The sequence below is a fragment of the Exophiala aquamarina genome (assembly GCF_000709125.1).
Source record: "Exophiala aquamarina CBS 119918 chromosome Unknown aczIA-supercont1.6, whole genome shotgun sequence".
NCBI classification, from domain to species: Eukaryota; Fungi; Ascomycota; class Eurotiomycetes; order Chaetothyriales; family Herpotrichiellaceae; genus Exophiala; species Exophiala aquamarina.
In genome coordinates this window covers 384,851-407,978 of record NW_013550582.1, presented here as the reverse complement: position 1 = coordinate 407,978, position 23,128 = coordinate 384,851, and the positions used below count along the sequence as shown (strand labels likewise).

The 23,128-nt window shown below is 50.3% G+C and overlaps 6 protein-coding genes across 6 annotated transcripts; 2 read left to right on the top strand and 4 right to left on the bottom strand.

The window, feature by feature from the left end:
• Positions 1 to 40: 40 nt before the first annotated feature.
• Positions 41 to 1,591, bottom strand: A1O9_07542 (uncharacterized protein; the record flags this gene model as incomplete). The annotated part of the gene is made up of 2 exons (XM_013403098.1): positions 41 to 852; positions 883 to 1,591. The coding sequence occupies 2 exons, from the start codon at positions 1,589 to 1,591 to the stop codon at positions 41 to 43; spliced, it is 1,521 nt and encodes a 506-aa protein (XP_013258552.1).
• Positions 1,592 to 4,838: 3,247 nt separating this feature from the next.
• Positions 4,839 to 5,870, top strand: A1O9_07541 (uncharacterized protein; the record flags this gene model as incomplete). Its single annotated transcript, XM_013403097.1, has 3 exons — positions 4,839 to 4,881; positions 4,968 to 5,566; positions 5,715 to 5,870. The coding sequence occupies 3 exons, from the start codon at positions 4,839 to 4,841 to the stop codon at positions 5,868 to 5,870; spliced, it is 798 nt and encodes a 265-aa protein (XP_013258551.1).
• A 986-nt stretch (positions 5,871 to 6,856) lies between these two features.
• A1O9_07540 (uncharacterized protein) lies at positions 6,857 to 13,522 on the bottom strand (the record flags this gene model as incomplete). Its single annotated transcript, XM_013403096.1, has 1 exon — positions 6,857 to 13,522. One exon carries the CDS (start codon positions 13,520 to 13,522, stop codon positions 6,857 to 6,859), a length of 6,666 nt encoding a protein of 2,221 aa, XP_013258550.1.
• An 876-nt stretch (positions 13,523 to 14,398) lies between these two features.
• Positions 14,399 to 16,423, bottom strand: A1O9_07539 (uncharacterized protein; the record flags this gene model as incomplete). Its single annotated transcript, XM_013403095.1, has 2 exons — positions 14,399 to 15,991; positions 16,286 to 16,423. 2 exons carry the CDS (start codon positions 16,421 to 16,423, stop codon positions 14,399 to 14,401), a joined length of 1,731 nt encoding a protein of 576 aa, XP_013258549.1.
• A 3,429-nt stretch (positions 16,424 to 19,852) lies between these two features.
• A1O9_07538 (uncharacterized protein) lies at positions 19,853 to 20,383 on the top strand (the record flags this gene model as incomplete). The annotated part of the gene is made up of 3 exons (XM_013403094.1): positions 19,853 to 20,064; positions 20,161 to 20,243; positions 20,310 to 20,383. Coding segments are annotated over 3 exons (369 nt in total), but the record flags the coding sequence as incomplete, so codon positions are not given.
• A 585-nt stretch (positions 20,384 to 20,968) lies between these two features.
• A1O9_07537 (uncharacterized protein) lies at positions 20,969 to 22,990 on the bottom strand (the record flags this gene model as incomplete). The annotated part of the gene is made up of 1 exon (XM_013403093.1): positions 20,969 to 22,990. The coding sequence occupies one exon, from the start codon at positions 22,988 to 22,990 to the stop codon at positions 20,969 to 20,971; it is 2,022 nt and encodes a 673-aa protein (XP_013258547.1).
• Positions 22,991 to 23,128: the final 138 nt, after the last annotated feature.

The window sequence follows — 23,128 nt, the reverse complement described above, 5'->3', positions numbered from 1 at the left end:
GGGTATTCATCATACCGGGTGGCTGAATCTTCTACTTTTCTCAACGCTTAGCTATTGTGATAGGAAGATCCTTCGACAGGTAGATCGCGATGTTAGCCTTCACATCATCCCTAAGCTGACGGATAGCATCATCTCTTGTCTTATCCCATGCAAGCTTTACATCGCCCTTGCAAGCTTGTAAGGTCTCGTCAGGAACTAACAACTCAACCGAATACTTTTTGAAAACCGTTGCAATAAATGCAACCATTTCAACCTGCGCAAACGCCTTTCCAATGCATGACCTTGGTCCGACCCCAAAAGGGGGTATCTGAGTCTCCGGCCCTTCATGCCTCAGCCATCTGTGAGGGTCAAAGTATAGAGCCGGCGAGTCGTGTAATTCTTTCTTCCTGGCTGTGGGTATATCACGCTGAGTCCATTTGGTGGGGTCATGATATGTCGCCGCGAAATTGACCATGACAATGGTGTTTGCAGGAATCACATGAGTACGACTCTGGGAGTCCTCCACAGGGATATCAATCATCGCTCTTCGGAAATTCCACTGAGCAGGGTGATACAGCCGGAGAGTCTCTTTCTGAACGGCCCCAAGGATGCCTTTCTGAAGGGCGTTGTAATCCTGCGTGACAGTCCATTCCTGTCTGGGCCGATTGCCTAGTTGCTCGTCGAGCGCCTTGTGCAATTCCTGCTGGTATTCTGGATAAATTGCCATCAGATATACCATGAAAGCCATGACATTTCCCGTGGATTCATGTCCAGCTAGCAGTGTGAAGAACATGTCACCAAAAACGCCTTCTCGCGAAAGCGGGACCTCCCCAGGCTCTAATATTCCTGGCGTACCAGCAAGCACAATAGACTCTGTTCATGGTCAGCATATACTGTGCGCACTTTCAGCTTCTGCTGTAAGCTCACCAAGAATGCTCCTCTTTTTCTGGGACTTTGTTTCTTCTAATCTGGCAACGGCAACGTCACGAAGCTCTTCCATATACTTTGTGAAGTCTGTGAAGGCTACATATGGTTTTCGAAAGAACTTGAGCGGAATTTTCCCAAGCAATGCTCGTGGAGTAGTTGCGATGGTCGCTAGCCGGTCAACCACGCCAGACAAGGCCTCCTGGAAAGTAAGTTGATGACCCAGTGGTACAACTTTTGACCCTTCATCATATTCATCCCAGGTCAATCGTTTGTGAAAGAAGCCGCTCGTGATGACATGTAGTGCCAAGCGGGAAGTCCACTGTTTCACCGATGGGACGACAGATCCATCTCTCATCCAAACAGACAAGAGGGTGTCTGTTTGAAACTGCGTTTCTTCCCATACTGTCGTCTCGATCGCAGGGTTGAACCCAGTGGCAAGCACCTTTCGGTGTGCCCTCCACTCTTCAGCTTCCGTCGAGCCTAGCGAGGGCCCGTACACATCGAAGAAATTGGTCATATCAGTTGGCGTCTGAAATTTCCCATGCTTGCTGCCCACTTGCTCGAAAACACGCGGGTCGCAGGTCCAGGCCAGGTTCCCGCCTGGGGTGGCGAGGATAAACGTGTCGCTACCAACCTCCTTGAACGGTCGATAACTCACCTCCCATATCCTCCAGAGCTGCGCCATTCTAGTAGACATCTTCTAGCTTCAGTGGTTATGCTAAGAGCTTGTAGAACACTCACTGCAGCCACGGTGTGGTCCAAGCCTTTGGTAATTTCTCAGCCAGAGGTACAAGCATCGGTTGCATCATCAGCCACGATGCATTCGAGATATGGACACTAGGATGATCAAAACCCATCCACCAACACTGGAGGAATTCCACTTACGGCGAGTAGAAAACGGGAAAGCCACTTGTCAGAGCTACTTTGTAATTCTTCCTCCATGCTACCATCTTTCTGGATATCCCAAATAATGCTATGCCCCCGAGGGCAGCGATAATGAGGTTCACCATGGCGTCAACTGGGCTGCAGCATGTCAGTTCACACAGGTGGTCATCGAGTGAGAGGAAGAGAGAACCTGAACATTTTGATTTCGCATGTTATCATTATATTGGCTGTACAAAAAGACCCACCATCTAAGCAAAGTCAGCATAATTTTCGTATACTAGAGTGAGGCCCCCCATTCCCGAGTGGTGCCGATCCTCCACAGCCTGGACTACTTGTTCACGGTGAGCAATGACTCATATGACAAGCACCTTCGCTGACCTACAGTTCTAAAACAGCTTCTCTACCGTACCAACAATGGACTGCTACAGCCGCACCATTCGGAGTATAGGCCCGCCGCCGAATGCTGCCTGGTCCGGTTATTCTGCTTCCCTGACGAGGTTTTCCTTGAGCTAGTAGTCATCCTGCAACGAGGGCTACGTAGGTAGATACGCACTTCAACGCGACATGTTGATAACTGTAATTTGGAGTTCCCGAATAGGATGTGTATGATCCAGCAAAACCAAACGCTCAATTTTGATAACCGGTTCCCATTGTACTCAAAGAAAAATAACCTCATTTGGAAATATTGCTTTCCTGTTTAGGCCATTCATGAGCCAGCGATGGTGACCTTTTCCGACAATCACTCACCTCAGTTCTAACGCGTTCTTCAGTGAACCACCCTCTCCGCAAGATTAACAACACGGTTCCACCAAACCTTCTAACTAGGATTTTCATGCCCCTCCGCACTCTGACCACCTGTAATTGTCCAGGCCAATGGATCAAAATGCTGAATTTGGAGCTACAATTTTTAATTCAGGCCTTACAGCAGTGGCAAAACTCTGAAGCGGACGCCCGATAGACGATGTAGACTTTGGAAAGGGGTTTTTCATGCTCCCATTCAGCAAGGTCGGTCTTTGCAATTTTCTATGGCGTATGATCCAGAAAGGTTCCTTGCGCCTATTTGAGCTCCATCAGGAACTGCTCTGTGCTAGGGACTTGATTGCTTGCAGCGCTCCGATGTGCGACAGCTCCTTTCACCGTTTCGCTTTCTATTCCGGTGATAATGGTGGCTACAATCTTTTCAATCGTATGTTTGGACGAATTCCTGAGCTAAAACCAGGGTCCAAGAATACAAAAAGACAACTCCCACTCAAGTGAAGCATACCAGCAACTTCTTGAGGATAATGTTCATTGGGAAATCCAAGCTCTCAGTCGTATGGGCACTCATTTCAGAGCACGCACCTCTCTGACCAAAGTCATCTCTGGTTTCGACTTCCACCCGCCATGCCAGCCTATTCAGCCTTGCTCATTTGGTCCTCTGGCCCCGATGATGAAAAACCCAGCCCTGAGGACGGCTATACTTACCGCGCCTGTGGGAACCCAGTCCCCAGACGAGTAGTAGACGATACTGCCTGCCTTGGTACCTGCCAGCTGACCTAGATAGAGAACACTCACGAACGCAGTGTTGACCCTGTTCCTCATCAGCGGTTCGATCGGATGGATAGCAACCCTATTCGATATCTGTAGAATCACCAAGCCGATATCGAGCAGTGTCGCCTGCAGTATGGGACCTGTAATCGACTGGTTGCCAAGAAACGTTCCTAAGACGACGCCTAGTAGACTGACAGTATTTCCCACAAATTGGAGCGGCCAACATCGTTGCAAGCCCAATGAGACCCAGAAGACCGATTTTGCTGGAACTGTATCCGTACATTGGCTCCGAGAGGAGGAACGTGACCGTGGTCCAGAATAGGGACACGGCGAAGAATGTCGAAAACGATAAAAGCCTTACTTGCACAAGCGCAGGGTGTTTGGGGTAAAGTGTCACAATGGCCCAGAGAATTTTCGGATAGCTTCTCAAAAGGACGCCGCCTGAGCAAGAATTGGGCCAGTGCTCATGATAGACAGGTTGAACGCACGATTTCCAGAAGAACTCAGCTCTGACACTAGCGGCAGCAAAAGTTGTGTGACGGGCGTGAATAGTGCCGAAAGGTAGGCGAAGGTAAGGAACGCTGTGTCTCGCTCGGAGACACAAATCCCGAGCCTGCGTCAAGTTGAGATGGGCACAGAAATGGAGCCGTTTCGTACGTAGGGACACTCACTCTCTTACCGGAATACAGTCGTGAGGGCCATCAGTATCAACGTGAAACTGCGCCTCGGAAAGTAATCCTCCAAAGGCAGGATCATCAGCAAACCGATAGCATTGCCAGCCTGGGCCATAGCCGGAACGTTGCCGATCTGTGACAGTGATACATTGAAGTTATCTGCCAGGATGTTCAATATCGGCTAGTTGTAGGACAGGTTTGCAGAGGTAAACCTTGCCGCAAGAGCGTACATGATCGTAAGTCTTCTAGTGAGACGCTGCGGTATCCGATCGTCTGAAAGTTGCCGCCCGTATCTAAGGAAATCAAAGGCATATTGGGTCCCCATGGCGTTGTTTTGTTCTTCGTCACGAAGCCCAAAATGCTTCGGCCTCGCACTGTATTGTGATACCCCAACTTTGGAGCTGGTTCGACAACACTGTAGCTCAAGATTTTTCCTCTTCCATGAGACTGTCATGTGTAAACCAAATTAAATTCTCTTCCGATGAAACCGCTCCTTTAAAGCATGGAAACCTTCAGACACAAAATACTGTTGTCGGTGGCCAAACGTCGGGGAAATATCCGACGAGGCGCAGTGCGTGCGTGATTGGATCGGCGATATACCTTGTACGTCCATGAATCTTATTACTCGGTCGTCAAATAAAAAGGGTACGGGGTTAAATACTGTTTATTTCCTACGCAGTCCTGGCCAGAAGGGAGGAGTCCTGTAAAGACCGGATGAGTAAATTGCAAGTCGGCGCTTGGGTCCCCTCTCACGGAACTCGTCCTCTTCAACTTTGAACGCTGCGGAACTTAGGACAACCTCGACCGGCTAGAAAGGCCAGGAAGTAAACTCTGCCTCCCACGATGCCAGACAGGACTGTGATCCTGATAACGGGCTCCAGTAGAGGTAAGTTACCCTGAACGACGTCCGAACCAGTAGTCTGCCCAAGAAGTCTGTTGTTGATCGATGTTTAACGGGAAGAGCTTGACCAGGTATCGGCAAGGCATTGCTATCAACATACCTCCTCCGGCCCAAACATACTCTCATTGCAGGCCTGCGCGACCCCACCAGCACCGCAGCACTTGCCCTACAAGATCTCCCACACGGCACCGATAGCAAAATAATCACCGTGAAAATCGACAGCACGTCCTCGACCGACGCGCAAGACGCCGCAGAAATCCTGGTATCCCAGCACGGCATCACCAAGCTCGACATGGTGATCGCCAACGCCGGCGTGTCGAAATACTTCGGCAAAGCGAGAGTCACGCCCGCAACCGAGATGGCGGATCATTTCGCCGTCAACGCCGTCGCGCCGCTGCTGCTGTTTCAAGCAACCGCGTCGCTCCTGGATGCAGCGGCGGCAGCGGCAGCACCAACAGCAACACCAACAGCGACGATCCCCAACGGGAGTCCGAAATTCGTGGTCCTGTCCTCCGGTGCCGGCAGCATTGGGCTCGTGGAGAGCTTGCCGGTCGAGAATACCGCTTATGGAGCATCCAAGGCCGCTGCGAATTTCGTCACGCGCAGAATTCACTATGAGAACCCGCGGTTGATTGCGTTTCCGATCAATCCGGGTTGGTTGCAGACTGATGTATGTAGGCGCCCTTCCCCGAGCCTCCTCCACTAATACCCCGGAAGCGAGGCTTTGTATCTCCTTCCAGCACTAACTTGTTTGTTGACCCGGGTTCTCCACACCGAGAAAAATGGCTGAACTGACTCTTGGTGACAAAACATATTAGCTAGGCAACCACGCGGCGAAAACTGCTGGAATGACCACAGCGCCGGTGCCCATCCAAGATGGCGTGAATGGCGTGATCGACCAGATTGATAGGGCAACGAGGGAGGATACTTCTGGGCAATTCATGGCATACAACGGCGAAAAGGTGCCCTGGTGAAAGATCTAGTGTGGACTGACGTGTCCCTTGGGGCATGATCATGCTCGCCCACCTCAAGAAAGCGTTGGCTCTTTTTGTGCGACTGTGCGACTGTAGAGGGGCTTGCTCCTATAGGAATTGTAGTGAACTGAAGTCTTAGTTGGAATGAGAAGTTAATTGCGATGTATGAGCAGATGTCATCTAGGCTGTCTGCCGACTGACTAATTATAAATTCCCCACCGGCCTGGGGAATCAGACGTGAAGGTCGAAAATGGGAAAATCGTTACCTAGGCGTCTATGTACAAGCGGCTGCACGCGGCGATCCGCGCTGAAGCAACTGAGTTGTGTGTATACACGTGTCCATGATATATGTACCATCATCCTGACCAAACAAAAACGCCTCGCTGGTCAAACCCACATAATGCTCGCTCGAAGGCGAGATAACGCCTGGAGTGTCACCCATATATATATATATATACCTATGTGAAAAAGCAAACGTACAAAACAATCTCAAGACGCACGAAGAGGTGGTCGAGTATGTCGGAGAAGAGGCGCTGAAAAGCAGGACAAGGGGACGAGGGGAGGGTACAATGTATAGCAGGGCTGCATAAAAATGCAAACAGCTGTCGCTGCAAGGTTGACGTCGGGGATGTGTCTCTTCCTGTCAACTCCATGTGCACAACCAGAATTCCTATCTGACAGTCTTTCCGAATGTCGATTGCAACAAAATGACCTTGCTCATGAACCGGGACAACACATCTATGTGCAAGCTCGAAAATTCCCTTACACCAGCCTGTCTATACAAAAGATCATCCCTTCACAACGAGTGGGATCACAAAAAGCAATGTGTAATTATTTGCAAAGCAAAAGTGATTCACAAGGGGTATTATGTGACATGAAGACATGAGATGCATCCTTTTCACCTCCATCTTTCACCTAATTCTGGATATCACGCTCGCTAAAGAATGACTCAACCAAGGAAATGTTACGTTCAGTGTAGGAAACTTTCATTCTGAAATTGGCTCGGCCTCCTCCAGGTGTTTCGTGTGTCTGCCATCCAGTGGGGAGGCGTCTTCATCAACATCGTCTGCAAAGTCAAGGCTTGGCCGCTTCGACTGAGTCGGAGTATGTGGTGATCCATCTCTGATTTGAGGAAAGGGGTGAGACTCTTCGGATCGTTTCTCCTGTTGTCGGCTTGACAAAGCGCGTGGTTGAGAATTGTACGCTCGGAGAGGTCGGGCTTCCACGCCGCCATTTCGAGCTTGTGCAGCTGCAGCTGCAGCCAAAGGCCTCATACTAGGAGGTGGTGCAGAGCGTTCGCTGGAGCCTGATTGTCGTTGAGTAGTCGTCGGTGGCGTCATAATTCCCGAGAGTATACTTGAGGGACTTCCTAGAGTTGATCTTGATGGCGTTTGGCTGCCAATACCGGTCGCAAAATCGGATATAGCGCCAATTGATGTATCTCGAGCCCGGCGCCAGTTGCTCAGTGCTGCCACGGCGGCCATAGGAAGAGCTTTCGGTGACTGCGCATAGCTTGTTAAGGAGGAGATAGACGGAAGTGAGGTCGCCAGTCCGGAGTGCGCTCGCTCTTTGAGTTGTTGCTCCATTTGGAGATTCGCTCTTAGTCTTATTGCGGCATCTTTGACAGTCTCACGGTTGAAGTCTGGTTGGGCCAGTGTATTGATAATATCCTCTAGGTCATCTGCGCGTACACTGAGCAACTCGCGTAGCCAACCAATCTCCGTATCTCGTTCTTTAATCTTGTTCGGTGCGTCTTTGTCAATGGCCGCCAGCTCGATTTCGAGTTTCTCGATCTTCATTTCTCGGTTCTGAAGCTGGTCTTGTAGGACCATGATTGACTCCCGCAAGGCTTGTGGAGAAATCTTTTCTGGCAAGTCAGTACCTTTAGCAAAGGATATCGAAGCGCTTGCAGCTCTTTGTGGTGGCGATGCCACAACAGAGGGAGCAGGAGTTGGGAGGTTGACGCCTTTGGCAAGAGCGGCCTCTGCGGCAGCTCTGAGAGCAGATTTTGCAACATCCAATCGATCTTCCAGATCAGCAATCCTACTCTGGAGATGCTTGTTCTTGTCCTCTCCTAAGCTCAATTTTTCATTGAGCTGATGTTCAAGCCTGGTTCTGTTGTCAAAGGAGTTATGCAGCTCCCGAGTGTGTCGTTCTCGGAGGTCGTTCAGTTTCTTCTCATGCATTTGGTGTTGGTCTTCGAGGCTACTCTCCCTTCTCTCATTTGATTCGCGGAGTGCTTCCTTGTGGGCTTCGATGGTCTCGGAGAAGATAGAATCATGTTTGGCTTTCTGATCCTCTAGATCTAATTCGGCATGATCAAGTCGGCTTTGAAGTCTGCTTATTTGGGCGTCGGCGTCCGTTCGGATACTTTGAAGCTGTGTCTTTGTGATCTCCAATTCTGCTGACAATCGTGCGCTTGATGTTGCCACCTCTGCATCTTTGCTCTTCTGCACATGCTCCAATTCTCGGCCCAGCTCAAAAGCTTTGGTGTCTAAGGCTCGATTGTCTTCACGCAAGGATGCCACCAAATCATTGAGTCGGGAAATATCTCTCTCGGCCTCTTCGAGGCCTGTTTTGTAACGCAGGTTAGATCTATTTTCCTTGTGCAAAGCGTCAAGCTCTGCCTCCGCTCTCGCGCGATGTCGACGTTCCTGACTGAGAGCATCCTCGACTAGTGCAATGTTGCTGAGCAGTTTGTGCTCTCGCTCACGAGAGTCTGCCTGCTCAGATTGGGTATCCTGGACAACCCGAGTAAGATCCTCTTGCAAACGCTCCACTTTGTTGCGGAACAATGTCCTCGACTGTGACTGATCTTCCAGTTGCTTAGCAAGGTTATGCAAGGTTTCCCGAAGCGCTTTGTTCTTCGATCGTTCTTCACGAATGTCATCACGCCACTGATCGCTTGAAACTCGGTACTCTTCAAGTGTCGTCTGCAAAGCATTGTTCTGGAGCGTCACGCTGTCAAGTTGATCTTCGAGATTCTTGTAGGACTCCTTTTCCTCAAGGAAAGCGACCAACGTCTGCTGAGTCTCCTCTGATGCTTCACGGTACTGCGCGGCTTCTTCTTCCGCAACGCGCAAGCGCAATTTGAGTTCAGCAACTTGCTCTTCCGCTTGCCGTCTTAGGCGTACTTCTTCAGAGGTGTGTTCCTTCGCCATTTTTAGCATTGATTCAAGACCATCGATCTGGGGCCTCAGTTTTCCCTCCGTGGATTCGTGATCTTGTTGGACTCTCGATCCGCGTAACCTTGGGTGCTGAGAGATAACGTCTTCGACCACTGTTTTAAGCTCATGTTGTGTATTGAGGGAGCTAGTCTGTAGGGCCACTTGCCGTATCTCTTGCAGAATCTCACTCAACTCTGTCAAGTCAAGTGCAGACGGGGCTGGGACAGGGGGCTCATAAGAAGCAAGTGCTTGAGTGACCGCAGCACGGATTCTGTCCTGCTTCCATACTTCTCTTCTGGCCATTGGAGACTTTGTTCGGTACGAAGCGAAACCCTCAAAAGCGTCGTAATCATCCTCATCATCGGCATCCGAGTCTTTGACTTCTATGGACATGCTTTTGTGGTCATGTCTCGCCTTTGAACCACTTGCAATCAACGCTAACGAATTTTGCATTGTCTGAAGGGTACGCTCCAGAGGCCCTAATCTGTTTTCTAGAATGCCATCAACTAGTTCATTGACATGGCCATCAAAGAATTGCGAACGCAACTGCAACTTTGCTTCTTCAACTGCGGGCAATGTCCCTCCCCAGTCGCTGACATCTTCCCTTCCAGTGTTGAGCTTGTGAATGCCAATACCAAGCCCGGCTGAAGGTGGATATGACCCCTCGCTCTGTAGAATCCTATTATCATGAAGTCTAACTGGGCTGGGACTTGGAGCATCACTGCGAAAATTTCCACTTAAGCGCATATCCACAAGGGGTGTGGATTGAAGTGGTGTGTCCAAGCGTTCAATTCCCAGCTCAGGATGCACTTCAAATTGCTTCATAACGGCGTCAATTTCTTCAAAAGATGGCTCAGGCTCGTCTTGATGATCATGTCGAAAGACAGGCATGAGTTCGTCCTCGTCGGCTAGCGCTTCTTGTCTGGGCTCAGAGTGTATCGACGCTTTTCTTTCCAGATTCTCAACGTCTTGCTTGGGCATGCTTGCTGTAGTGCTGATAGAGAGAGCCTTTGCCTCGGCATCGGACGGAGTCTTGACTTCAACTTCAACTTCAGATTTAGACTCGAATTCTCGTTCTCTGTATTGGTCGAGATCTGGTGGAGGGGAAGAGAGATTGGCTGTGAGGATTGCAGGTGACTCTTGAGGGTTCATTGGCCCTGCAAATCGTGAAGCCTCCAGCCCCTGGGTTTTTCGAGGCGCAGCAAAGGATGCAGTTGTTTTAGGGCTCGACAACTGAGGACTAAAGTGGAAGGGTTTCGCAAGTGCTGACAACGATGACTTTACCTTATGAGACTGGCCCTTTGGTTGTTTCGGAGAAGTCTCATGGTCTTCTGGGTCTTCTCCGTTGGACAGATCATCATTCGACTCATCGCCATCAACAACAGGCTCCTGTTCGAGCACTTTGGTTGATTCGTCTTCCCCTTTGCCATCCCATGGAGGCCGTGCGTCATTGAATCTCGCGGCATCGGTCTCATTCTTGAAAGTAAAGCTCGACTCACTTTCCTGAGGACTATGAGAAGTTGACTTCTTTTCGTCAACTGGCTCAACGTTGGGTTTGAGTTCGTTCTCGTCTGGAGAAATGTATAGCCAGCCTTCGAATGGTGTACCGGAATCTTTCTGGTTACCAAGGTCTGCTTTCGCAGAATCGAAGCCTTCTGACAGGGTGCTCGATTGGCGGAAGGGCGCAGAATCACTATAGATCGGGCTTCGATTGCCACCACTGCCAATGCGGCGCGCTCTTTTTTGACGATCCGCAGGTGCCATGGGGCGGCCACCATCATCTTCAATGTCTTCCCCTGAACTGCCCACATCGGCCTCGACTGGTCCGTCCTTTGATCTAGGACGGGTGATAGTCAGAGCTTTGCTCGCCCTCCTTGTCACTTTGGAGTCCGGATCGATCACAACATTTCCAAATATAGAATTGGACTCGAGGGTTTTATCAACAGGTGGAGTCTTCAAACTGGGCCCCAAATGAGCGAACAAGGACTGTGATGGGCTGAATACTGGTGCATCGACATTGAACGTAGCAGAGGAGAATTTGAAACCCGAATCTTTGGGAATGTTCTGGGAAACGGAGGGGTCCTCTGCAGGTACTGAATGGTCTGCTTTGTCCTCCACGTGTTGCCCGAAGGATAATCTCTCCGGTGTTGGTTGTGCGAGGAATGAGGGAGTAAAGGCAGGGGCATCTGCGTTTAGATGCGATAAAGACGATCTGTTCCTTGCGGAAGTTTTAGGCACAACTGGAGCAGAGGCGAGGGGCGGTTGAGATAGGCCAAATGGGGCAAAAGCATCACCATTGAAAGTGAAGTTGGAGCTTGAGAAGCCTCCCCGGGGGTCAAATTCTTTCGCCTGAACATTGAACTTCGAAGGAGCAGTGGATGACTCCTTCGAGGGCTTTGTATCACCTTTAGCTGCGTCACTCAATGCTTGCCAGGTCACGAATGGGTTCTTATCGTCCATGAGCATGGGAGTCGCAGCTATGCTTGGATTTGTTTCAATCTCTGACCTCTCATCTGTTAATGTTTCGGGTCGTCGCAGTATAGGAGGTTCGTCATTCATAGACTCATCAACGTGTGAGTCTTTCCGTGAGATTTCTTCCCCGTCCTCAGTCGAGTCAGGGTTATGAGTTCGATCCTTTTCGGTCAAGGAAGCTTCAGCTTCATCAATTTCCCTTTGCAACGCCATGCTAAGATTATGACGATGGCTTTTCGGAGTTGGGTGGGCTATTTCGATCGGTGATCGTGATGGTACACGGAATTCTGGAGTACGTGCCAAGCTATCGACACGCTGGGGCAGTGCCGGACTTGGTGCTTTCCAGTTGCTAGGGTGTGGGACCGTGAAATTAGCCTGTGACGGGAAATATCCATGTCGCGTGTATGTAGGAGGAAGATTCATGTTAGGACCACGGGCATCAAAGCCTGGCTGCTGCGAGATAGGAGATAGAACTTCACTCAGATTTGGTAGTCGCAATGGGTTGTTGGGAGAAAAGCTATTCTGTCGAGACGACCGTGCTGCCATACTCGGTGGAACACCTGGACTGAACGAGATCGATTGTGACAGAGCATGGTCGAAAGGAGAGTTGATGCGACCACGGGGGGTAGGTTGTGCGACCGATTGTTTGTGGGCATGTAGAGGCTTTGGCAAGCCACTGAATTGCGACGAGTTGACTGACCCGGGTTGTGGACTGATACCGGCAGAGGACATAAGGGATGGTGAAAAGGGATTGCTCGTTGCTCTGAGAGGATTGCTTGCAGATGAAGATGGCGCGACCGGGGGTGAGGGAGCCAGTCCTGGGTAACCCGAGGAAACGCGACTTAGATCTGGCGAAAATGGCGATCTCGTGGAGGGCGGAGCTTCTGAATTGCTAGGACTCACACCCAATGCTCTCAACTTTTCCTCCTTGAGGTGATTGACCCACGATTCCCACTCGGCCTGGTTGGGCAAATGCACGTGGTACTTGTGTAGCTTCCGCTCCGATTGCATATCCTGAGGATCGGGATATAGTGGACGACTCTGACCGCTGCTTTGTATATCGTGGTTCAATGAAGCGTTTGTGGGTTCCAAACCGTCAATGATATATCCCTGAGCAATCCATCCGCTTATCCGGTCTTGAAATTGTTCAGCTGTGAGCAAGGGCGGTAGACCGGCTGCCTCTCTATCTGTGAGCGGAAGGGCGATAATGCACGCCTTGCCCTTCCAAACTACTTTTTTCTTCGGTCGCTGGTGCGACTGCATGGAATTAGGTCGAGGTCGTAGCGGAGAGGTAGGGCTTCCAAGGGGTTTGTCCCCCGCTTCGATCAGGGACATTCGACGATCGAGTGGTTGTGGAGGCTTACTCTCCGAGTTCATGTTTGCTGAGTCTTGAGCCGCCATACTGAAATCCAAGGATGGAAACAACAAGTGGTCTGGACTGTCCGACTCTATTGGGTGACTGTCTGCACCATGGAAGATGTCAGGAGTGATTGTCGCAAGGCTTTCCGATCTTCGATGTACTCGAGATATTTCGGACGGAGTGCTGGCCGGAGACGGACCCCAACTGTCGAGATAAGCGTCCCGTGTCGGTGTCTGATCACCTCCCTCTCTTCCACTCGCCTCGGAGCTATTATCCTCTGAATCGCTTAACCAGTTGAGGGCTTCGGCGCGGGGATTTCGTCGCGTCTGCGTAGGTTGTTGTTGATCCCTCAGAGATGCAGATCTTTCGGTCAATTCGTGGGGTGGAGCTGTCCGGGGCTGTTGTCGCGTCGGAAGTGATGGAGATGAAGAGCCAAACGCGGCGTGGTGTCCGCTGAATGATGTCGGACGAGATGACCTCCTCGGACTCGGTGTAGCGTACGGACTGCCCCAGGCTGCGGCGTAGTATGGCCGAGGAAGATCAGGGGACTTCAGATGTGAAGACTGACCGCGAGAACGTTGCAGATTTGGTAAAGGAGGAAGCGTGTAGGGGGAGACCCAGGCTGCGGAATCTGGAGGGAGGTCTTCGGTCATGGGTTGGCTTGGCGTTGCAAGGTCGCAGTTGGGAAGAAGCTGACTTGGGACCAGAGGGTCAAGACCAGCAACTGCGCCATGGAAGGACGTGAAAATGTGAAGTATGTAAAGTGAACTGGAACGGGGTTGAATGAAGACTGGAGATGAGGTGTTCAAAAAATCAAGGTGTTGGCGGTGGATGAGACCGAGATTGATTACCTGGCTCGCTGGAATTGGAAAGAACACGCTAACAGGTAACGGCGGAGGGAGCCTTACCGAAGGTGGACTGGCGCATGTAGATGATCGGCCGTGAGTGGCTGATGTTCAGCACCAAAGAGCCAAGCCTTCAAAACGGCGCCTTCCGTTCCAATTTGGCAGCTCCAGTTGTTAAAGTTGCAGTTGGGTGTGGATTGGGCTGTTGGGAAGGCACAGGGGGCTCGTGGCAGACGCATTCTATTAGTTGAAGACCAGGATCAGGGTCCGAGGCCTGTCTCTTCCCCTTCGCCTGTTCGTCCCATCCGTAAAATTCTCCGGCAGGAATCAAGTGGGAGCCTCTGCCCACTCCTGGCGTTGTCTGTCACCTTGTGAGGCGTGACACTGGCGGGTCGTCAAGACTCAAGATATTGTTGTATTCGTACGTTGTGCCAAACACCAGGTGCATATCACGCGTCCTGCAGGGCCCGACGAAGCTGTGGTGAAATCGCCGTCCGCTACCAAATTTATATTATTTCGGGTATTCATATGATATTGACCCCTCATGCGATGATCTTCGATACGATTTCTTGTCACCATCCATTAGACTGTCTATCCTCAACGGTGCAGGCAAGCAGTTGAAGACTCCAAGCCCCAGATATTTCCCTCTCCATGTAACGCCACGCCACTTGTCTCTCGAACGCTTCAAAATGGGAGCGCATCCCGATGAATGGAAAAGTTCTGCCAGGCAGAATCCAATGCCTTTGTCCCTTCCCAAAAAATCTGCCGTGTGTCATAGTCCACATTTTTCTTTAGCTCGTGGAATCGATTAGCTTCAGGTATCACCTCGTCCTGAGCGACGCCCTCTTCTTCCAGAAGCATGACCTTGCGGCCTAAGACGGCCATGATTGGCCCTTCCCAGACACCCTCCTTACCAGCCTTCTTCAACTGGGCCAGTGCGCGTCGTCGAATATTCCGGTCTCGACATTTGCAAGCGATAAAGAATAATGGGTGTACCACTCCAAGTTCCATGCTGAATGGTGTGTTTTCGACTTCCAGTGGCTGGGCGTCACTCATTTTGAAAGACGTAGTCATCTGTTCGACCTTTGCTACCATATCTTCGAAATCGTCTCGGAACCCGTCGAATGTTATCTCGGGTCCACAATCAATGCTGACCTTGAGCATGATCACTGCACACTTAATCTGCAGTCGCAGCCCGAGAAGGCTTTTGATCTCGGTCAGACTCAATCTCGCTCCCTCTAACCGAAAGAATTCTTCGAGAGCAGCAACCCAGGCGTCAAAGATTTCGACTGCTTCTCGTTGCTGTGTCCGCCATTCCAAGGGGACCAACTCTGTCTTCCAATAGCGATACATCCTCAAGTCAGACTTGACCAGTTGATACACTGATACAAGAAGGTTATCCAGATGGTTTCGCACTTGGCTGAGGGTCAAATTTGTCGGCATTATCCTTGGTAGGGCGGTGACAGGGTAGGTCAAGGGTTCCGCCTTCTCTTTGGAGAAAGTGCATGCTTGGATATCATATCGTGCAAACACTCGTAATAATTCGTCCAGTTCGTTTTGAGGGATGTCTCGGAAGCTTGCCCGTGAACCAGCGTACTCTTCAGGTGAATAAGGCGTCAGTGACATATCGTCACCCTCTGGAAGATTCATCTGACGGATCAGTTCTCGCATGCCTTGCTGGTAGTGAATCACTGCTGCCATGTTGTTGCGTCGAAGGACTTCGAAGCAGGCAAATAATATACTTGCAATAATTGCCAGCTTCGCGTTGGTCCGTGACGGGAGATTCAATCGTTGATTCAATTGGCGAAGGGCGTCTCCATATAACTTCAAGGCGTGGCGATAGCTCTTGTCGTCTATCAACTCTGTCGTATATTTGCCACAGCGATCCTGGTAGTCCTCATGTAGTGTCCCCAGCGCAATGATGGCGTTCCGAACAACTGGTTCCTCCTGGCCCACTTTGAGTACGAGCCTGGTCCAAAACCCAGTCTCAGACCCACCAGCAAAGGCTGGCACGGTGCAATATTGGAAGCGGTGGAAGATTCGTCGCTCCTGGGTATTCCCTTGAAACGGTTTCGAGATTGAGCCTGGTTGAAATAGCTGGTAAAAGGTGAACTCCGGTCTTTGAGGTGGCGACAGCGGAGAGGCTTTTGAACTTTCCAAGGACCCCTTTGGGAAATCGTAACCGTCACATTTTCGACCGGTCGAAGTGCATCGCTTGCCTAAAGACACACGTGAGCATTTTACGAAGAGGAACCAGCAAGGCGGGTCATCGTACAGCTGGGTTTGGTTTCATCGCATTTGATGCGCCGTATCTGGGAGGCAATTCCACATCAGACAACGAGTCAGGAGGGCAGACAGCGACGGAGAGTACGGAGTTCAGCTCAGGACTTGACAAAAGACTGATCGTGGCTGTCTCAAAGCGGGTACGAGTACATGTAAAACAGGAAGCACATTGTGGGGAATGAACGGAGAGTAGGTCAAGGCCATTCTTACTTTGCAGGTTTTGCATCCCGTCCGAACCTGGATCTAGATTAGATCGTGTGTGCTAGGCCGATGGCTCGTGGTGCTCACCTTGGGCTTGCTCGCCCGACGGCGTTTCGCCAGAGTGGCTGCAGCGGTCGAGGTGGCAGTTGGTGCGTACCCATAGTGACCAGCCGGCTCGAAATGAGGTACGAGAATGTGATGAGTGGGGACGGGGGCGGGCCACATTGCGAGCGAGGTGAAGTGGTCGAGTGGTCGAGTGGTCGAGTGGCGAGTGCTGTCAAAAACGTGGTCTCAAACAAAAGTACAAATGCCTGATTTGTTCGGTAAGTACAACAAGGCGAGACAGCGCAATCCCAGTCCCCGTTCCGGCGGGCGTATGGAGTATTATGGGCGGATCTGAATCTGCAGGAACTGAGTGAGAAAGATCAAGCGCTTGACGGTGCAGTGTATTATACGTATATGGGCCCGTGGGCTTAGGGAGCATAGTCGAACTTTTGAAGGGCTTTTGAGCGAACAATCCAGCAGCCTTTCCAATCTGGCTGCCTTTTCGAAGTTAAGCCGAGGTGCAAGAGACAGCGCATAAATGTGGGCGAGGCTGTTCAATAAGAACGTCGAGGACACCGACAGCTCTGTTGCACAGGGGATGGCAGCATGGCCTGAAAGGTTGATGGATAGGTGAGGGCTTGGGGGTTAGAGCTCGCGGTGGCCGAGAGTCAGTGCTTCTGCTTAGCTATGGTGTGGCTAAGCTTGGGGCAGGCTCCAGGCGTCAACAGAGGCCATAGGTAGGGCATTCGCCTAAGCAGAGGTTGGCAGCCCTTTGGCCCCAGCACCTGCTGTCCAGATGGATGGCATACTCGTACGAGTCAGGTTCGGGTATGAAAGTGAAAACACTCGGGGTAAGCAAGCAGTAAGTCGGTGTCTGGCTTTGCGCCTTGCTTGAATTCTGCGCTCTCTGCTCCTTGCCCGGCATCCGCGTCGAAACAGACTCCCAAATTTAGTTCACAATTCCAAAGTGGGTGTTGGCGGGCTTGGCGGGCTTGGCGGGTGGCTGTGGTACGAGCGAGCAAATCACGGCGCCACCGCAGCCTGGGCTTGGCAAAACCAACCTCACCAGAAGGACACACATCGTATCAGCAGGTACATGGCAAAGCAAGCAAGACTAACGTGCGACCCCCATCACAATCTTGCAAAGGATGTCAATGCGTGCCTCGTACTTCCATTACCTGAGTAGTCTTCCCTTGCTCGGGAACGCGGTGGCCTGGGACTGTGGCACTTTGTCATTGACCTGCATCCGTTTTTCCAAGAAAAGCTCGTATAGAATCCACCCCTCTTGGGGCTTCAAAAATGCAACTAATGTCATGCAGCTACAGTGACCTGGTGCAGACCAGAGTGAGCCTGCTGTGGCAGCTCGTAAAAGCACTGTTGGCCCAGCGACCGATGCATTGAAATTGAAGAGGCACTGGACTCGATGCAGAGAACTGTAGCATTCTGCACTTTAATGCGAAGTCGTCGCTTATCTCGTAACCCACTCCTGCATTAAAGAGAGGCTTGCAAGTCGGGAGGCATCGTACGAAGAGTCTCAGATATAGACAAGATGCATGCTCCTTGTACAGCACAACGGTCGGCAGTGCACGCCGTAATCGACCACCCGCTCTTCTCCAAACACCAAGATGGGAGCTCGCGCCAGTAGAGCGGTCATGTGATCGTAACTTTCAGCCTTGCATAACTCACAGCCTTGCATAACTCACAGCCTTGCATAACTCACAGCCTTGCATAACTCACAGCCTTGTTCTGCTCCAGCACCAAGTACTCGTACTGTAGCAGTCTCAGGTACTTGAGGTACTTGCATATTTCGTGGTCCTCAATTCTTAGTGCCTCGCTGGTAAGCATGCTCTTCGTCCCATGATTCTTGTCATATATCTCCCCAACCCGGTCGAGCGTGATGCGTCTCCTGCATGTGAGCCTGTGGTAGTAGCATTACACTATTGATGTGGACATCACGTCGATCAATACCATCGCGTACGTTTCAATCGAGCAATGAGCACAGTGACTGATGGTCTGATGAGGCTGTTACAAGGAGCTCCGATCCAGAATAACGTTTCAACCCAGCTGAACGTCGACGATCTGCTATCTAAACAGCAGCTCGGCGTTGTCGACGAGAAGCTTGCGTAAAAAATCCGACTGCAACGCTTCGTTGAGCAGACTAAGCTCATTGTGCAAGTCGACGCTTTTATTTGCAGTTTGGTCTAATGTCTTGCTCTCAAACTGCGTATGCGGCCGGTCTGATTCCCAAATGGTTTGGTTGGGTAGTCTTTGATAATGGAAAGTATTGGTAAAGGTACTTTCGCCATCTTTCCAGGGTCGTCTGTCTTGGATCCCAAGCGGTTGAGTCCACAGATCTTAATGAAGAACCGGGTAGGGTTTTGAGCGAAGAGATCCAGGAGCTTGACTAGCTCAGGACTATCTGCAACATCCTTCGATCCTGATGTTATGCTCGATAATGATTCGGATAGACTCCAGCTCTGGCGAATTGACCACCCGGGAGCGAGTTCGGTCCAGGTTTCTAAAGAACACATGCACGCTAAGAACCACCCTGTCGCTTTCGCAAAAGTGGCAAGGCGAGTTAACTCCTTCTGCATACCTATCATGACATTGTCACCCTCTCAGCCAAGAACCCCATGAACCCGTATTGCGCGAACACTGACGTTGTTCAGCTCCTAGAGTTCCTCCTCCGTAATTTTGGTATGGTGGAATCTCAATCTCTGCACGAAACGTTTTGTCCGGGAATTGGGATGATGCCTTTCTCAAATTACTCAGAATGCCCCTGCTTCCGTCCTCCACAGAAGCTTGTACAACGAGAAAGCAGTCAGCCGACATTGATGCCATAAAGTCGTCAAGCTTGGCTGCGGCCGGCGTGTACAGCCTGTTAGAGACATAGGGGAATGATTGAGGATCGAGGAGATGAAGATGCGTATCCCATGTATCCGTTCGGACGATTATTTCGTGTCGATGACACGGCTGAAATTGTTCTTCTAGTCGGCCCAAAACGATAACGAGGAACAATACGTCCACATGGAAGAGTTCAACGAAGGCGTGAAGCTTATTGAAAGAATCCCCTTTCTATTTTATTTGCTTGGACTTTCAGAAGCCTCCCAGCGGAAATCGCCGCTCCATTAGCTTGCTGGGACTTCGCGCGGCTTCTCGGGTCTATGGTCAGAACAATCTCTGGGACCGCCTCACCCTAGACCAGCCAACTAAACTAGGAGTCAGTCGTGAGGCTGTAAGTTACATTCTTCTACTTTGCCGGCCAACAGATGATGACTGTGTCGATACTTTTCGGCAAACGCCCTTAGGTCCCGGATCCTTATTGTCCTGTTTATACTTGTCTGACCCCGGCAGGGACCCGGACAATGCCCCACCGGCCAGATCCCAGAATGTTGTGCGTTGGACTGTTACCGTTAGATTTAAGGAATCTTTACTCCTATGAATGCATTCTCTGCTACTATATTTTCTTCACCCCTTCAACCATGATTGAAGTATCGGCTGTTGAACGACGGAAATATACTATTGTCCAAGCGGATGGACTTTACTTCGTATGATGCTGCTCCTGCCAAAGACAGACCTGCTTGATGTGCGGACTGAACCATACGACAGGATGACCTGGTTGAACAGAGCACTTTTGCGCCTAGAGACTCCCAAGCTTACGACGTGCATTATGTACAGGCCGATTTAATACCACCAGGCGCACTGTCTGCTAATCCTTGGTCCAGTATCAAGAAGGAGCTCCGAGACCAGGTTGACGGCATCATGCTGCTTAAAGCTTGCTTCACAGCAGAGGATCTAGAGCTCTTCCCTAAATTGAAAGTGTGAGTGAAAGAAGCGGAGAAGATATGCGTGGATGCGAACAGGGACACTCCGATTTTCACAATTTCCACACCTGGCTGACGCTCTATTATCTGTAGTAGTGTTCTGATGGGGGTTGGCTGCCACCGGCTTGACCGAAGAGCTCTGGGAGAACGAGGCGTAACCGTTTGCAACGTGCCAAGTACCAAAGAATGCTTCTTACTTTATCCTGATAGCTGCCTCCTGATTCCTCACCAATGATTGACAGAATACGGTACATGCGAAATTGCATACCACGCAATAGCTCTCGCGCTATCCTTGAGGCGCGGAGTCCTGCTTCACTATGGAAAACTTATTGTCTTTATAGAAGGCGTCTGTGGCTAGGAAGATGCCATTCGGAAGATACCCACAACGGCTCTAAGATCTCGTCGCTATTAAACATCTACCTACAAGCAAGGGATGGAACGGGGTCATGTGGTGTACACATCAGTTCGATCCTGGCTTGAATAGAAGCTTCGAGTAAAGACGCCGTGCTTCTTTTCGTGAGTTCTAATGTATCAGGCAAAGTCTTTTGAACTCTAAGAATTTTCCACGTTATGTCCAACCTAGTAAGGCCTTTCTCCTGGTACCTGGCGGCGAAATAGTTGGGCATCGCAATCGAAGGTCATGACGTGCATATCGAGGACCTGCCGCATAAATCGTCAGGATCCAGCACATGGCCCTACGTCGATATCAATCCTCAAAATGCTTTTCGAGACAAGAGAAGAATGATCTTGTGAGCCATACATCCTGAACTCTGCATGTCCGCTGAGGAGTTGTTCGAGGTGCACCAGGTTTTGTTGTGCCGACACTTTCAATGCCCGACAAGGTGGTCATTTATGTCTTCACATATGCACTCTCGAGCTTGAGGACCACAAGTCTAGGTGTCTACCGATATGGAACCTCTCTTTCCAATTTCTCCGTTAGGGCGTTTTTTGATGTCTGCTTCTCTCCGATCACCATTTGAACAGCACCATTTTGAGCTCTGAAGCTTGTGAGGAATCCCAGCACACCCAAAGTCTTCACACCCGCACTTGTATTTTTCATGTCCGCACCTGCAGGAGAGTTGAGAGCAAGTACCACAATATCAATGAAATTGTTCCAACTATTAACATAACACCGTGAAGAAAGTTGGCGCATCATATGAAAAGCCACAACTAAAGTGTATGCAAATAGGGTAACAATCGCTAGAGTCGATGAAACAGAGATTCCACCTGCTGTGCGTAGTCCATAGCCATAGCCCGTGACTGTGACCTCTAGTGTAAAATTGTGGTGCCTTGAAGCTTGCACTGTGTTATCCGATTCGGTCTTAGCTGAAAAGTGGACCTTATTAGCATCAGAACTAATTATTTGGTTGGGGGCTCGAGATTTGATCCTAGCCATTTGCTCTGTTAAAGCGATGGCTAGTACTGCTTCGACTTTTGATGCGTTGTATGCATGGGATGGCAAAGCGCTTGTCATGAGGAGCTGGTCGAAAATACTCGTGCCCGTAGTATTGGAAAGCAGGGACGAAAATGTTTGTGCCGCCCATTCTGGAGATATTGTTATCCGCCTGCCGTGATACCTGCTGGCGTGAATAGATGGCTCGTAAAACTCAGGAGGTTCGCCATCGACGGCATAAGGAAGTCCTAAGAAGGAAGTCCGAATTGTGGCATCTCCCCATTGAGCATCAATACTACACGCATACGTTTCAGGAGTTGGAGAACCACTAAATATATTGGTCGAAACCAAGACGCCGACAGACGTCCTTGAGAATTCAGGACCTTCTAAGTCGATCCATTCTAGGGCGGAAGAATTGCCGCTATCTTTATCAAAGTTGGAGTTGATATTAACCGTAGCTGCTTTTGGGCCATCCTCTCCACGAGCCAGAGTGGGAAACGAAGTTGCCGTCATTGTTGAAGTCCTGGTGCATGCTGTATATACGACTGGTTGGTGAGTATTTATCGACCAGTGAATGTCCTGGTATGTACAAATCCCTCGAGTAAGCCTATAACCTGCCCAAGTGCATCGATAGGCATTTGCAGGAAACCAATCCAGGCGAAGAGCATTAAGAGCATCTGCAGTTATAGCGGTTTGGATCGTTGTCGCGGTATACTCCGGCTGATATAGTGTTAAGGGCCCACGTAAACGAGAATTTAGGGTACGAACGGAAGATTTGCCAGCAACTTTAGCACTTTCTGGTAATGCGAAGACCCCTCCTAAGGTTTCATGGCCCCAAAAGCGTAGCATATTGTCAGCGATCGATTTCCACGTAGTATCAGTACTCCCTGGTGCCGACGCGGATGTGTAGGGCTCCATGTCTGATATCGTGGCCTCAGAAAGAAAAGAAGGCCATAATTCTTCTTTAGTTGCATTCAACGTAAAGCGAATATTCCCGGCCGGCCATTCAGTCAGAACAGGGGTCATGACTGTCGCAGACGAGGGACCAATCGTAGCCGCAAGTATTGTGCAAAGTATCGTTAACGGAAGGATATATGCTTTGCCTTTAAACTTTGCAATGCAAATAGCGATCAACTCCTTGGACCAGAGAAAAGAGATATCATGAAAGAGAAACGCAGTGCCCAAGGCTCCAAGGGGAACTCCACTTCCAAGGACCAGTTGTTCAAGAACGATGGAGGATAGGATATTCGCTAAAGAAGCATTCATGAGTAGCTCATGCAACTTTGCAGTAAGCTGCAGGGCGAGTAACTTCCTTCCATCATCTTGGGGTTTTCCCGTGAGCTCTTTACCAATCCAGGCGTAGCTGAGATTCAATGTGATAACGACTACCGCTCCAAGCACGCCCAATAAGTGAAGACAGGGCCGAAATCCGAAAGGCGACGGCCACCTAGATACGGGCACTTTGGTGGTTTCAGGCTCACTGACTCGTTGAACAACGTTGTTGAGTTGTTGTATTCGATTCGGAATCATTAGAAGGATGCCCGATGCAAGTGCAGAACATATTAATCGAAGGTATCCAAGTAAAATCACACCACAATTTTTGCAACGTTGGACAAGCGGTAGCCTTCTTGAAATAAATTAGACTGAGCAATAGGGGAGACTTTGACA